The sequence below is a fragment of the Silurus aristotelis genome (genome assembly GCF_946808225.1).
Source record: "Silurus aristotelis genome assembly, chromosome: 7".
NCBI classification, from domain to species: domain Eukaryota; kingdom Metazoa; phylum Chordata; class Actinopteri; order Siluriformes; family Siluridae; genus Silurus; species Silurus aristotelis.
The window spans coordinates 1,858,489-1,875,138 of NC_139580.1; the positions used below are offsets into that span (position 1 = coordinate 1,858,489).

At 44.1% G+C, this 16,650-nt stretch overlaps 2 protein-coding genes across 5 annotated transcripts in view; one reads left to right on the top strand and one right to left on the bottom strand.

Moving 5' to 3' along the window:
* Positions 1-2,766: 2,766 nt before the first annotated feature.
* Positions 2,767-14,579, top strand: LOC310728959 (uncharacterized protein). 2 transcript variants are annotated; one of them, XM_083546880.1, is made up of 4 exons: positions 2,767-2,961; positions 7,970-8,254; positions 9,846-9,890; positions 14,312-14,579. In XM_083546880.1, exons 1-4 carry the CDS (start codon positions 2,910-2,912, stop codon positions 14,392-14,394), a joined length of 465 nt encoding a protein of 154 aa, XP_083403006.1. In that variant the 5' UTR covers positions 2,767-2,909; the 3' UTR covers positions 14,395-14,579. The 2 variants fall into 2 exon arrangements, 1 of the variants encoding a protein (XP_083403006.1); XR_014534404.1 differs by having other exon boundaries at positions 2,775-2,961; positions 7,970-8,258; positions 9,853-9,890.
* The window catches only part of LOC310728923 (craniofacial development protein 2-like), a 288,545-nt gene continuing 282,727 nt past the window's right edge, over positions 10,833-16,650 (bottom strand). The window contains exons 2-3 of one of the 3 annotated variants that reach the window (XM_083546790.1): positions 11,408-12,602; positions 10,833-11,190 (exon numbers count right to left, since the gene is read on the bottom strand). In XM_083546790.1, coding sequence (XP_083402916.1) covers positions 12,192-12,602 — 411 coding nt within the window. In that variant the 3' untranslated portion in view covers positions 10,833-11,190; positions 11,408-12,191. Of the gene's footprint in view, positions 11,191-11,360; positions 12,603-16,650 lie in introns of those variants that run through there. The other 2 variants (XM_083546789.1, XM_083546791.1) reach the window with 2 other exon arrangements.

A 16,650-nucleotide genomic window follows, 5' to 3' on the forward strand; every position in this document is an offset into this window, starting at 1 on the left:
CCAGGTCAGACACCGACATGGAGCTCAGGAGATCAAAAAATGGTATATAGAACATCAGGAGGTGAAACTCCTACATTAACCACAGCAGATTAAACAGTGCATCATCTCCTCCTCTCTACACTCAAAGTCCTAATACATAATTTATAACCTTACATTTCAATCCCTACGTATAAATAGATCAGTTTCTACCGATGCACATATGTTAAAAACACTTTTTTCGATCGATGATCTTTTATGACGATGTGAATCGCTGAATCTTTCCACTAATAACACGGGGTAAATCTTCCCTTCTGCTCAGTCTTAAATCTTCATGTCATGGATTCCAGAAAAAACAATGTTTGTAGTCTGCGCCATTTCAACATGCTCACGTCATATAATTCCTGTAGATGTTTCTGTTTCAGATGTTTCTACACCAGCCCACAGGTGATTGTGTCAGAACCGCTGTCTGAGAGCCACTGTACTGAAGATGTACTGAAGAACTCCAGCCTCAGTGTCAGCTCCCTTGTGGGTGTGACTATGTGGACTGACAGGAGAAGCATAAATATTTCTAATTCTCTAATTCTTGTTTGTCTGTCCTGGTATAATAAGCTCCACCCTTCCGAGAGGTTTTTCTGCTCGACTTTGGGGCGTGTCTGTGAGGATTTGTGTTCATCAGTGGGATGAGATACCTGATGTCAGGATGCTGAGGAGGCTCTTTGAGTTCTACAGAGAGTTCTTCCAGTCCATCCTTCACACACACCAACAGGAGATCGCTTGCTATGTGTGCAGGAGCATCATTGTCAGGCTTCTGACGCGGAAGCAGATAAAGTCCGATCATTGTCTTTATTGCCTAGCAAAAAACAAAACTCACACGCCGTGAACAAAAACAAACCAAGAATTCCGCTCTTAACGAGTTATCCACTATGAGTGCGAATGTCCAAAGCAAAATCTAAAACGTAAACGGAGTTTGGAGATAACGCCAGCTGTGAATGCCGGCGTTCGAGCAGCCACGCGATTCTCCAGCATGACAATGCAACGACCGACAGCCTGTGACTCAAGAACGTGAGTTTAAGTAGTCTAATCCATAATGACCCACAACTGTCGGTATTCAAGGTGAGCAGCGTGGCTGCTCTTGAGGGGGGCGTGGCAGGGTGAAGGCCTCCTTAAACGCCTGGAAACAACGGAGGCCCGGTGAGCATCGCCGTGAAATCGAGGAAGACTGGGAAGGGCCCAAGGCGATGCGCCATCCTCTGAGGGTCCTGGAGGACCGACGTCGCCATCAGAGGGACCTGGAGGCGGCCCGTCGCCCTGCGGGGATCCTGGAGGCGATCCGTCGCCCTGCGGGGATCCTGGAGGCGATCCGTCGCCCTGCGGGGATCCTGGGGGCGAGCCGTCGCCCTGAAGAGGACCTGGGGGCGAGACGTTTCCCTGAAGAGGACCTGGGGGCGATCCGTCGCCCTCAAGAGGACTTGGGGGCGAGACGTCGCCCTCTGTGGAGCTCAGGGGCGAAACATCGCCTTCTGTGACTGCTGGGGGCGAGACGTCGCCCTGCGTGAAGTCTGGGGGAGATCCTTCGCCCTGGGTGGAGCCTGGGGGCGAGCCGTCGACCTGCGTGGAGCCTGGGGGCAAACCATTGACCTGCGTGGAGCCTAGGGGTGAGCCGTCGCCCTGAGGAGGACTTGGGAGCGAACCTTCGCCCTGAGGAGGACTTGGGGGCGAGCCTTCGCCTTCTGTGGTGCCCGGGGGCAAGCCGTCGCCTTCTGTGGAGCCCGGGGGCACTGTGGCGGTCCGGCGCTCTCGTGAAGACTCTGTGGCGGCGAGGCACGCCCACGGGAACCTCGGCTGCATGCTCATGGAAGCCCTGGAACGTAGCCGCGTGATCTGGAGAACCTTCGGATCGAGTCACGTGCTCTGAAGGACTCATGAACGGAGCACCTTCATCCTCAAGGAGACTGCCGTGGAGATCCACCACCTCCATCCCAGACATCCCCAGAAGAAGCCCGCTAAACTCAGCGAGTGAGCCAAAATTGCCCCCTTTGGCACTCCATAGCGAGCTGACTTTGACGAGGGCGTCACCAGACAGGAGGGAAATACAGAGGGCGATCTTGGCTCGTTCGGAGGGAAACCGGGAAATATTTTCGATCATATACTCGCCGATGCTCCGCAGGAATCCTCCCAATTCGTCTCTCTCCCCAGAGAAACGAGCCGGAAATCCCCTTGCTAGCGCAGCCGCGCTCGCATGATCCGGCTTCTGTGGTTCTGAACCGCGAGGAGCGGCACTGAGCTTCCGGTGGAAATTAGAAGCCGGGTTCGGCTGCCGATCCATCGCGGTCGGAATCGCGGAATGGTGAATCCGCGTTCGGTTCAGGTCGGTCGTTCTGTCAGTCATCATGCCCTGACATTAATAATTCTGGAACATTGTTTTTGGGTTTCTTGGTTCCTGTTCAGGGAAGAACCTCATATGGGTGAGAAGATCAGGAGTGTCATATTGGTGATATAATGTTAAAGCATTAAAATCATCCTGAGTGTGTTTAATTCAAATGTGTAGAAATTCTGAGGGACTCGAATATTATGCAATTCAGAAACTTTTCTTACTTCTCGTTTTTAATCACGTGATCCCACTTCTATTATTAATCTTCTCTTACATGGTCATCATTTTAAATCCTTTTTTTGAAGACACTCAATGCTGTCAGGTCCCAAACACACACACACACACACACACACACACACACACACACACACACACACACACACACACACACACACACACACACACAGATGCACAATTATGGATACACAACATTACATCACTTCCTGTGTTACATTTCACTGCTTTACACTCGTTTCCAGACACACTGGTCCTCAGATCTTCACTCCGTCCCTACGGTTCAGACGGTGTGAAGTTTTGCTTCATCTGAACTTTTATACTCATGGGGTTCATCTGTTTCCTGCTGTGTGTGATCTTACACATGGCCAACAGTGGTAAGTACTTCCACATCCATATATTTATACGTGGATCCGAGGCTGAAGCTTTTTATTATTTTATTACTGGATTGACAAAACAGACCCATTCTGCTCTTCTGTCCTGTTCTGCTCCAAAACCAGACTATTAGTGAAAAATGCTGGTGTTATAAAAGCAGATTGAATAAAATAATCACTCGTCTAACCTCAATCCTTCCGCTCCTTCTCTAACAGTGCAGTTGATAAATACATTCTGGATTATTCTGAACGATCAGTCTGGAGAGAGAAGTGTTAGAAAGGAAAAGTTTTTTTTAAACTTGGAGAAGTGCTCATGAAACTACTGCAGGAATGTGTAGGAGTTTAGATCTTGTTTAAAGCCTGCTAGTGACTCATATCTTCCTTATGACTTCAGAGATGGAGGGCTGAGTGGAGCAGAGGTAGAGGATGGAGGGATCATGTTACAGGGAGAGGGTAGCTTAGTGGTTTAGGAATTGGACCATGGATCGGAAGGTCATAAGTTCAAATCCCAGCACCATCAAGCTGTTGTAGAGGATGACTGGCACAGTATGGAGGATGGAGGGATGAGTGGTGGAGAGGTAGAGGATGGAGGGATGAGTGGTGGAGAGGTAGAGGATGGAGGGATGAGTGGTGGAGTGGAAGAGGATGGGGGATAAATGGTATAGTGGTAGAGGATGGAGGGTAGAGGATGGAGGGATGAGTGGTGGAGTGGAAGAGGATGGGGGATGAGTGCTAGAGTGGTAGAGAATAGAGTGATGAGTGGTAGAGTGGAAGAGGATGGGGGATGCGTGGTAAAGGATGGAGGGATGAGTGGTAGAGTGGAAGAGGATGGAGGATGAGTGGTAGAGTGGTAGAGGATGGAGGGATGAGTGGTAGAGTGGAAGAGGATTGTGGGATGAGTGGTAGAGTGGTAGAGGGATGAGTGATAGAGTGGAAGAGAATGGGGGATGAGAGGTAGAGAATGGGGGGATGAGTGGTAGAGTGGTAAAGAATGGAGGGATACATGGTATAGTGGAAGAGGATGGGGGTGAGTGGTTGAGGATGGAGGGATGAGTGGTAGAGTGGAAGAGAATGGGGAGAAGAGTGGTAGAGGATGGAGGGATGAGTGGTAGAGGATAGAGGGATGAGTGGTAGAGTGGAAAAGAATGGAGGGATATGTGGTAGAGTGGAAGAGGATGGGGGGGATGAGTGGTAGAGGATGGAGGGATGAGTGGTAGAGTGGAAGAGAATGGGGGATGAGTGGTAAAGGATGGAGGGATGAGTGGTAGAGTGGAAGAGGATGGGGGGATGAGTGGTAGAGGATGGAGGGATGAGTGGTAGAGAGGAAGAGAATGGGGGATGAGTGGTAGAGTGGAAGAGGATGGGGGATGAGTGGTAGAGAATGGAGGGATGAGTGGTAGAGTGGTAGAGGATGGAGGGATGAGTGGTAGAGTGGTAGAGAATGGGGGATGAGTGGTAGAGTGGAAGAGGATGGGGGGATGAGTGGTAGAGAATGGAGGGATGAGTGGTAGAGTGGTAGAGGATGGAGGGATGAGTGGTAGAGTGGTAGAGAATGGATGGATGAGTGGTAAAGTGGTAGAGGATGGAGGGATGAGTGGTAGAGTGGTAGAGAATGGATGGATGAGTGGTAAAGTGGTAGAGGATGGAGGGATGAGTGGTAGAGTGAAAGAGGATGGGGGGATGAGTGGTAGAGGATGAAGGGATGAGTGGTAGAGTGAAAGAGGATGGGGGGATGAGTGGTAGAGAATGGAGGGATGAGTGGTAGAGTGGTAGAGGATGGAGGGATGAGTGGTAGAGTGGTAGAGAATGGATGGATGAGTGGTAAAGTGGTAGAGGATGGAGGGATGAGTGGTAGAGTGGTAGAGGAGTGGTAGAGGATGACAGTGAACGAGGCAGCCTACCAGAGGTGTAAAGAGAACCTGGAAATCCTTCTTCAGGTAAAGTATAGACACGTTACTGCAGAACATTTATTACACCTAAAAAGACCAAATTCCACTGTGAGGAGTAAAAGTCTGGAAGCGTGTGATTGGAACAGAACCTGAGTGTCTATAAATAACTCATTATTTATAACGTAGACTGAAAGATGCACCAGTCTTCTACACCAAAACACACGTTAGTGAAAAGCCAAAAACTGTTCATTTGTGAGGTTTTAATTTCTCTAATAAAACAAAGATCAAACAATTTGTTCAACAAAAAATACAAAGTAGTAAAGCGTTCTTTCAAGAAGCGAAGAAATCAAAACACAAAGTAAAAGATTAGTATTCAATAGACAAATAAAATAAAAGTGAATCATTTTATATCAATAAAACCACATATTCAGAGCTGACTGTGATTTAATGCGTCTCAGTCTCACGGAGGGAAATATTTGTTTTCGACTCCAACAAAAGCTGGTTCTTAAAGTTTTTGTATTTATTTGAGTTCTTTTTGGACTTAAAATGAGGCAGCAGGTGTGTGAAAAGAAGTGTTAATGACACTGATATGATAACTCAAAATACAGGGAGTAAAAGTACAGATAAAAATCATAAATATAGTTGAGTAGAGTAAAAGTTGTTTATATCTACATTTAATCAGATACTTTACACTACTGGATGAATCCGATATGAGAGACGAGATTAGAGTCGGAAAAACAGGCTTCTGTCAGGTGAAGAAAAACAAGAAAACCAGGAAATAAATCAAAGTCAAAGCAGGTCAGTGATCGCAGGAAAAACAGGCTCAGGAACCTGAAGTGCACGAAGAGAACCGAGTGCATCACAAAGTCATAGAGAACGAGAGTCTCTTTAAAAAAATAAAGAGGGAATGTTTGTTGAGACATACTGTCTCCATGCTGTCTCCATGTCCTGATGTACACTGATCAGTGTAACATTATGAGCACCTGCCTAATATTGTGTCGGTCCCATTTTGCTGCTAAAACAGTCGTGACCCGCCGAGCATCAACATGAACTTCTTCAGCAGTTTGAGCTACAGGAGCTCGTCTGTTGGATCAGATCACACGGACCAGCCTTCATTCCTCACATGCATCAATGACCCTCGTCCCCCCACGACCCTGTCGCCGGTTCACCACTGTTCCTTCCTTGGAGCACTTTTGATAGACACTGACCACTGCAGACCAGGAACATCCCACAAGAGCTGCAGTTTTGGAGACGCTCTGACCCAGACGGTTAGACGTCACAATTTGTCACTCAAATCCTTACGCCCATTTGTCCTGCTTCTAACATCAAAGGACAAAATGTTTTGAGGACAAAATGTTCACCTGCTGCATAATAAATAAATCCACCCACTAACAGATGCCACAATGAAGATCATCAGTGATCTTCACTTCACCACTCAGAATGTTAGACTGTTATACCTGGTCAGTGTAGGTGTTCTGCGCTTGCATGGTGGGTTCTGGTAAATGGGCTTCACTGACTGGAATGACGTGCAGAGCCCCCCATTGAATTGCTCAGTCTGGGTGCAGTTTTTTCTTCAGTGCTGAAGCAGACCACAGTACAGTACATGATGAAATTGCGCGGTGCAGGTCTGTAGCATGTTTGCAGGGTGTGGAGAAGGAGGAAGTGAGAGTATATGATGGTTTATAGTGATGTATCTCCACATATGGCACCCTGTTGAGCTCTATGAACTCTAGTATCGATGAGTCTAAAAGACTCAAAGGTGGTGCTGAAGATGGTCTTCCACTCGAACCCTCTGGGAAACACTAGATTATTTGAACCGTGGAGATCTTACTTAGTTCAAGTTTGAGTTGCTCAACAAGAGGCAAGGTTTGATCTTAAAGGTCAATGTCAGGTCCCCTTTTCAACAAAGTAGCACCCAAACAGACCCTTGCTCCCATCCCATGTTATACAAAGAAAGAAGATAGATGCAGTAAGAATCTCTGACATCAAGACGCATCACCTGAAAATCTACCCTGTGGCACCAGTTGGCTGGTTGTCAGAGCTGGTACAAGGGCCACCACACTAAGATAAGCTCTGGGGTCAGGAGCAAATGTAGATGCTGCTTTTTCATCAACTGTCACTACCAGTCCAGATCTCTTGCTACATTTGTGTTATATGGTGAAGCTTTCTTCCTGAAGGCCGAGACAGGTGTGCTTGTCGTTATATCAGAGGTGTACAGACAAATTCAGGGTAAAAAACAGGCTTGAGTCGAGTAAACAACAAACAGCAAAAACGATTAAATGAAGACATCAGGAAACAAGTCTTGGGGAATGCAGGTAAAAAAAAAACAGGCTCGGTAACGTCAAGTGCACGAGACAAACCGAGATCTCGCCAAGTCATTCTGCAGGAAAGTCTCGTGTGAGAGAGAAAGTGATTGTGAACAAGTGAATACATGACTGTGTGTGGGTTCTGTGGCGCGTAGGCCGAGGAAGCCATGTTTGTGGTGTGTTCTGGGAAATGAAGTTCACTGACTGGGCCAGTTAATAAACTACAAATATTTATATCTAGAGTAAATGACGGCTTGTTTTTATGATTAATCTATTCCTCTACGTCGGGGGTCGACAACCAATGGCTCTGGAGCTGCATGCGACTCTTCAGTGCCCCCTGCTGTGGCTTCCTGCAGTGGCTCCCTGCATCCTTGACAAAATGACGTAAAAAATAAATAAATAAATAAATAAATAAATAAATTATATATATATATATATTTTTTTTTTTTTTTTTTGAGAACACAAACACTGTGACTGCTTTGTGATAACAGATGTGATAATTATAAGGTTAAGCATTTATTTACATTTCGTTAGTGGACTATTGTTAAATCTGTTATCTGTTAAAATATTATTTTCATCTATTTGTTTGTTTATTTCATTCCACATGGGACACTGTGCCGCATATTTATTCTATGATGAATGTTGTGGATGGTGTTGAGCTGTACTGGGATATTAACTGGGTTTGAATATAAAGAGGGTTTTTGGATTGAGTCCGGGGGTCCGTGATTAGTCATCAAGATTCATTATGACCTGATAATAATTATACAATAAAAAAATTAAAGCGGTGTCATTCAGTTCCTGTTTATTTTTCAACAGCCATATTGCATCAGATACAAACCGAGGGACGTACCGCACTTCTCCACTGTCTACATGATGGTAAAGTGGTTTGGAGTAAAAGTGCTGATGGAAGGAAAGTGGACATCCTCACTGCTCAACATGGAGAAAATGTTTCCTGCATAACACACAGCCCTGCTATAGATCCCAGATACACTGTAGAGGGGGATTTATCCCTCCTGATCAGCAGTGTGTCTCTCTCTGACTCTGGGATTTACTACTGTAACTCTGTTCCTGTGATCAACCTGACCGTCACTCCTTTACAAAGTAAGTGCATCTTTTATACATACAGCACGTGGGTGCTTCTGCTCTACATTTCACACAACCGATTTAATATGAGTTTTATTTACTGCTGATTGTGATACAGATTATGGTAGTTACACATCAGCTGTCTGGCATTCAATTATTCAGTTTAATGTTGTTTAGTTTATTTGTATAGCAGCTTTTTTTACAATGGACATTGTGTCATAGCTGCTTTATGGAGATAAAGAGGTTACAAAGTTGAAAAGTATACATTTAGTGCCTTTATGTTTGTCCCTAATGAATGAGCCAGAGGTGACTGTGGTGAAGGAAAAACTCCCTGAGATGGTTTGAGGAAGAAACCCTAAGCCTCCATTCAATAAAGTAATGATCACGATAGATGAGGCAATGTGCTGATTGTCATCGTGTTACGAAACTTTGAGACTGGTTTTGTAACATGCCAGCAGATGGCAGCAAAAGGCTGTACGCACAATCACAGGGAGCACCTACCTTCATAAGTCATGGTGCCAAAGTACATGGTCCTATTCTGATCACGTGTGCACCCTGTCACCAAGCTCCTCTTCACACGTGAAACAACACAATCTCACTTCATCTCTTCCACACCCACACTACTCGCCAGATTTGGCTCCTGCGGACTTCTCCCTCTTCCTGAAGATGAAGGTTCGGCTCGCCGTTTAGACTCCATTGCGAAGATCCAGAGCGAATCACAGAAGATACTTCACACGCTTCGAAATGAAGATCTCCAGAACACATTCCAGAAGAACACTGGGAGGCGCTGTATTACTGTGCAAGGGGACTATTTTGAAGGTGATCATGTGGAAATATTGATAAATAAAATACTTTCTTATAAACAGAACGAGTCTCTAATTGTTTGATACTCATATAGAATACTTTATTGATCCTGCAGGGAAATTTTAGGTTTATGGATCCATGATCTGTATAAAAGATAATTTTCTAATGCAGTTCGGATGAGTGCAGATTGAAGTAAGGGTGGTGCTAGGATTTAAACCCATGACCTTCTGATCAGAAGTCCAACATCTTATCCACTGAGCTCCCACTTTCACTTGGACACCTGACCATCAGATACGCTGTCTTCTATTCTACTGTACTGCACACTTGTACAGAATGTTCAATGTAGTATTCAAATTTCCCTTCATTCGGAAACTCTATGAACGATTTTGTGTGTTCAGGTTGGAGTGGAAGAACTTAAGCGTTCCTAAATAAAGCCCTGACCTCTTTAAACTTCAGAACACTTTTTGGATGAACTACAACACTGACTGAACCCCAGACCATCTCACGTCATCAAAACATGATTTCATAACTGCTCTTGTAGATGAATTATCACTAACAGCCACACCCAAAAATCTAGTATCTTCTCAGAAGAGCAAATAGGGACTTTATGTGGAATAAGATGTTCAAAAAAGAAGCACATAAAAGAGCAATAAAATGGTGGAAGGTCTCACACCTAGCCATAAGTCATCAGCGTATACAGTACCATCGTCACTTCTCAGCATTGAGGAGTTCAAGCTGTTATTGATGTTTGCAGAACAAAACTGAATGAATCAGTGTTTTATAATAACTCTGATGTGCTCCGCAGATAAAAGACCGCTGTTTCTGTATGCAGATTTGGAGGGAGCAGAAGGTAAACATGAGCTTTATTTATAAATCTTACAGACATCAAAAAATGTGAGAGATCAGATCACAACCTATGACTAAACACTAGGGGTGTTTACAGTACAATCCTTGAACGTCCAGAACATCTGAGTTCCTTCACAAACATATCAAGTGGTGGACCGCTAGTTTGTTTAGCCTTCGCCTGGGTGAAATTAGTGTTTTATGTCCAGCTTCAAGAATTTCTTTTAAAATCCTGACAATTCCACATATTGAGGGAATGAATGTGTCAGGGAGCACGGGTGCAGGGCTAGGTGAGTAAGGACCCAAATGCAGGATGCCACAGGAGTAAGGTGAAAACGGGTTTTAATATAAAAGGTAGAGCAAAGGGGCAAAGGCAAAAACACAATCCAAAAACAGTCCAGGGTCAAGGCACTGGCAAACAGGGCAATACAGGGAAGACAAAACCAAAACAGTCCAAAAATCCAAAAACCAGAAAACAGAGCAACACAGGGCAGAACAAAACACAACCCAAAAACAGTCCAAAGTCCAAACCAGGTAACTAGGGAGGCAGAGAAGAACAGGGATCAGGGTCAGGGTCAGGATCAGGATCAGGATACAGGATACAGAGCAGGCAGGATGGCAAGAATAATCTCAGGGGCTAGGAAACCGGTAAAATAATCTGTCCAGGAGATAAAGTCTTGGTTGTCCTTAAATACCGGGAGGCGTGGGAAAAATGGCAAGATGGCCGCTGACCCGGAAGTGCTCACCGTGGAACCAGATGTGTGTGTGTGCCCGGGAGATCCTGACAGAATGAATGAAGGATGGAAGGAATGAAGACTTTTTTGAAGTCTGCTGAAAAAGTAGAACGGTTAAGTACATCGTATCTTTAGAAAATTAAATATTAAATGTAAAACACACACACAAATGGGGTCAAATGGGGGAATTTTTTTTTCCATTTATTTAATTTTATTTCTTCTTATTTCGGCTGCTCCCATTGGGGTCGCCACAGCGGATCATCCGTCTCCATACCACCCTGTCCTCTACATCTGCCTCTTTCACACCAACTACCCGCATGTCTTCCCTCACCACATCCATGAACCTCCTCCTTGGTCTTCCTCTTTTCCTCCTACCTGGTGGCTCCATCCTCAGCATTTTTCTACCAATATAACTCATGTCCCTCCTCTGCACATGTCCAAACCATCTCAATCTCACCTCCCTCACCTTGTCAGCAAAACATCCAACATGTGCTGTCCCTCTAATAAACTCATTTCTAATCTTGTCATCCTTGTCACTCCCAACGAAAACCTCAACATCTTCAGCTCTGCTACCTCCAGCTCCACCTCCTGTCTTCCACTCAATGCCACTGTCTCTAATCCATACAACATATCAGGTCTCACCACAGTCCTATAAACTTTCCCTTTTATTCTTGCAGATACTCTTCTATCACAAATCACTCCTGCTATCACTCTTCTCCACCCACTCCACCCTGCCTGCACTCTTTTCTTTACTTCTCTAACACACTCTCCATTTCTTTGCACTGTTGACCCCAGGTACCTGAACTCCTCCACCTTCTCCACCTCTTCTCCCTGTAACCGCATCCCTCCACTGCCCTCCCTCTCATTCACACACATGTACTCTGTCTTACTCCTACTGACTTTCATTCCCCTTCTCTCCAGCGCATATCTCCACCTCTCCAGGCTCTTCTCAACCTGCTCTCTACTCTCACCACGAATCACAATATCATCTGCAAACGTCATAGTCCAGGGAGACTCCTGTCTGACCTCGTCCGTCAACCTGTCCATCACCACTGCAAACAGGAAAGGGCTCAGAGCCGATCCTTGATGTAGTCCAACCCTCACCCTGAACCACTCTGTCGTTCCTACTGCACACTTCACTGCTGTCACACTGTCCTCATACATGTCCTGCACCACCCTCACATACTTCTCTGCCACACCTGACTTCCTCATACAGTACCACAACTCCTCTCTTGGCACCCTGTCGTACGCTTTCTCTAAATCCACAAACACACAATGCAATTCCTTCTGACCTTCTCTATACTTCTCCATCAACATCCTCAAAGCAAATAAGGCATCTGTGGTGCTTTTCCTCGGCATTAAACCATACTGCTGCTCACAGATGGTCACCTCTTCTCTCAGCCTGGCTTCCACTACTCTTTCCCATAACTTCATGGTGTGACTGATCAACTTAATTCCCCTGTAGTTACTGCAGGTCTGCACATCTCCCTTATGCTTAAAGATCGGTACCAGCACACTCCTTCTCCATTCCTCAGGCATCCTCCCACCTTCCAGAATCCTGTTAAACAATCTGGTTAAAAACTCCACTGCATCTCTCCTAAACATCTCCATGCTTCTACCGGTATGTCATCTGGTCCAGCCGACTTTCCACTCTTCATCCTCTTAATCGCTGCTCTCACTTCCTCCTTACTAATCCTATCTACATCCTGCTTCACCAACTCCACATCCTCCAACCTTCTCTCTCTCTGATTTTCCTCATTCATCAGCTGCTCAAAATACTCCCTCCACCTTCTCAACACACTCTCCTCACTAGTCAACACATTTCCCTCTCCATCCTTTATTGCTCTAACTTGCAACACATCCTTCCCAGCTCGGTTCCTCTGCCTGGCCAATCGGTATAAATCCGTTTCTCCTTCCTCAGTGTCCAACCTCTCATACAGCTCCTCATATGCCTTTTCCTTGTCTTTCGCCACATCCCTCTTTACCTGCTGCCGCATCTCCTTGTTCTCCTGCCTACGTTTCTCATCACTCTGTCTATCCCACTTCTGATTTGCCAACCTCTTTCCCCTAATGCTCTCCTGCACTTCCTCATTCCACCACCACGTCTCCTTGTCTTGCTTTCTATTTCCGGATGTCACACCAAGTACTTCTAGCTGTCTCCCTCATCACTCCTGCAGTAGTTCCACAATCATCCAGCACCTCTTCACCACCACCAAGCCCCTGTCTGACCTCTTCCCTGAACCTCATCACTACACTACACTCTTCCTCCTTCAGTTTCCACCATCTTATTCTTCTTTCAGTCCTCACTCTCCTCCTCTTCTTCTTCGCCTCCAAAACCATCCTACAGACCACCATCCGATGCTGTCTAGCTACACTGTTCCCTGCCAACACCTTACAGTCTCCAATCTGTGGAGGTGTGCACCTTCCTCCACTCTTATACGTCACCCTATGATCCTCCTTCTTCTTAAAATACGTGTTCACCACTGCCATTTCCATCCTTTTAGCAAAATCTACTACCATCTGCCCTTTCACATTCCTCTCCTTAAGGCCATACCTACCCATCACCTCCTCATCACCTCTGTTCCCTTCACCTACATGCCCATTAAAGTCTGCCCCAATCACCAATCTTTCATTTCTAGGTACACCATCTACCACTTCATCTAATTCACTCCAGAATATTTTCTTCTCCTCCATTTTACAGCCGACTTGTGGAGCATAGGCACTGATGACATTTATCATCATCCCTTCAACTTCCAGCTTCACGTTCATCACCCTATCAGAAACTCTCTTCACCTCCACTACACTCTTTCTGTACTCTTCCTTCAGAATCCCCCCTACACCATTTCTCTTTCCATCCACACCATGATAGAACAGTTTAAACACCTCGAATGTTCCTGCTCTTACTCCCTTTACACTTGGTCTCCTGAACACACAGCATATCTACCATTTATTTAATTTTATTTAATCAATTGAATTTGTGCCAATTTAATCGAACAATAACTAATATAATAAAAAGGTGTATTGCATTATATTATCCAACCAAGCAGGCATTTAATTAAAAATATTAGAATTCTAAAATAATAGAATTTAACTAAACTAACTAAATAATACTAGAATTTGAAAATGACATTAAAAATACATTACAGTAAACTGTTAATGTTCACAAATGTTAATAACAATAAACCGTGTTGATAAAAAAAAAACGACAAGCAATTTGATGTTTTGCATTTCTTCCCCAAACTCTACCGAAACTCTAAATGAAACCGAAAAGTGACTAAACAAACGAGAATTGTGTGTACTGTTACTGTGAGAAGTCATTAGGTGGGTCCGTGGTGGCCGTGCTTGTAGGCCAGGTGCAGGTATGGGTTAGTGAGATGTTCTTCTCAGAAGTTTTGTCTCAAATCTGGAAAACACACATGCATATTAAAAAAGCTTGAATGAATCTGATCTCTCAATGGTGTAAACAGTTCACTTGGTTATTAAATTACATCAGTTTATAAACCTTCAAATATCGTTTGTGTTCGTTTTTTATAAAAATGTGTGAATTTATTGTGTTACTTTGCATCTAGTTTAAAGAAATGCTGGTGTTTAGTGTTCGTTCCTGCAGAACACAATGTCACTTACAGGAATATTAATGTAGAATGTGTTTTCTTTTTCTCTATTACATCCTGATATCTCTCATCTCTACACTCAGGTAGCACAGGAGAGACCGAGGAAGGTTCAGGTGATCATCCAATCCAGACAGAAGAAATCTACTGTCTGTCTCCAGACATATGACTCCATATCACACACACACACACACACACACACACACACACACACACACACACACACACACACACACACCTATTTTTATTACAGTTTTAAATTTGATTTCCTTCTCTGTTCCTCTGGATTGTTGCTGTTTAATAGTAAACTTGTCTGTATTTCTAACAGAATGTAACTGAGCTCTGTGTCTGTAACACTGATTATTACTGTCATTATTCCATCAAACATTTATTACTGAATCTAACACATTATTCACTTCAGATACTTATTAGATTTTGTGTGTGTGTGTGTGTGTGTGTGTGTGTGTGTGTGTGTGTGTGTGTGTGTGTGTGTGTGTGTGTTATTTATATTATATTAATAATATTGTTATTCTATTAGTATGGTGTTATGATTAATAAATAAATAAATACAAAAATGCTGAATTAATTTCATATCTATTAACTCTGATTATAAATGAATAAATAAACTAATAAATACATGAATATATTTATATTATGATAAAACACCTGTATTTATATTACACACAGAGAACAGATGTGCTATGACTCCTTCTTAATAAAAATACTGCTCATTTTATTATCTCACAATCTCAGTATAAATGACCCTATTCTGGCTTCTTTCATACACATCCATATGTAAATCCTGGATTTTAAAATGTGCTAATGCATAAATATACAGGATTTTACACATATAAAGGTATAAATAAATACAAACAGAATGCAAAGATTTACAAATCTCATAAACTAATGCAGCTTTATTTTCAAAGTTTCAGCTTAGAAATGTTATGTTAAATGTTAGATTAGAATAAAAAGCGCTGTGTGAATGAAACGTCACCAAGAGCCAACTTTGGCCTGCAGACTCCAGTTTGGGCATCTCTGGTTTGAACAGGAAATGTTTCATTTTAAGGAACAAAGAAAGGTATCTGAGTGTGATGGCTGCAGCAGGTCTCTAAAAGTGGGGACAGGACCGTGTTTCCCACTGTGTAGCTGTCAGGCCAGAAGAACTCGCCGAAAACCGAAGTTCAGCAGAACGAGGTTTTAATGAAATAGGTAGAAAATAGGAAAAACGGCAAACCAAAGAGAACATGAAAGTCGAGCAAACAGGTAATCCTATGGAAAGGTTAAGTCCGTCGATACACACGATCCTGGGAAAGGTAGTAATCCAAGCGAAACATATCGTGAGCAGTCCGTGAATGTTCTCCATCGTGAACTGTAGAACGGACAGTGAGATGAAGGAGAGCGGAGATTAAGTAAGGAGGTGAGCTAATGCGTGCCTGGTGTGGGTATTTAGTGTGATGGTGAGCTTCTAGTAGTGATAGGTGAGTCTGGGGAAGGTGTGGCTGGTGGAACCCTGACAGTAGCATTCCTGCTTCTTTTAACAACATTCAGTATACATCTGGGAACCGAGGAGGACATGGCGTATCCATGGTGCCCAAAAATAAATTTTTAATTTGTCCGACCACAGAACAGTTTTTCACTTTGCATCAGTACATTTTAAATGTGTTTTGGCCCAGAGAGGTTGGTGGTGTTTCTTCTTTGCAGAACAGAGATTTAACCTGCATTTGTGGATGACATGGCAAACTGTGTTACAGACAATGAATTCTGGAGGTGTTAATGAGCCCATGCAGTCAGGATCTTCCAGTTTCGCGGTGCTCACTTCCAGGTTGGCAGCCATCTTGGTGTGGTTTCCCGCGCCACTCAGTGCTTAAGCACACTAAAGACATTAACTCATTGCCAGATTATCTTACCAGCTTTCATGTTCCTGAGATCCTTCTTGCCAACCTGCCTTCTCTGGTTCCTGTTCCTGTACCTGCCTCCCTGTTTAGACTTTGGTTTAAACTTTGAGAGTGTTTTTTTGCTGTGCCTGATTTTTGGACTGTTCTAGGACTAGTTTGTTGTCTTCCCTGCATTGCTCTGTTTCTGGTTTTTAAATTAGGACTGTTTATTTAATTATCGGACTGTGTGTTTGATCTGCCCTGTATTGCCCCGTTCGCCTGCCTCTGTTAGATGGACTATATTTTTGACTTAGTTTAATCTGCCTATTATTGTTCTTGCACCAGTATCCTAAGTTTTCAGACAGTTTCTACTTCCTTCCTGCCTTATTTTTCAATGCTTCACCACCGCCGTTTTGCGCCCTGCATTTGGGTCCTTCCAGCGCACTCCTGACAGAATAATCTGGGCTTGTGTCATGTTCCTTACAAAATAATCTGGCCAAACAGGGATCCTGTGGATGCACACAAGCATTGGGCTTGCTCCGCCTCAAACT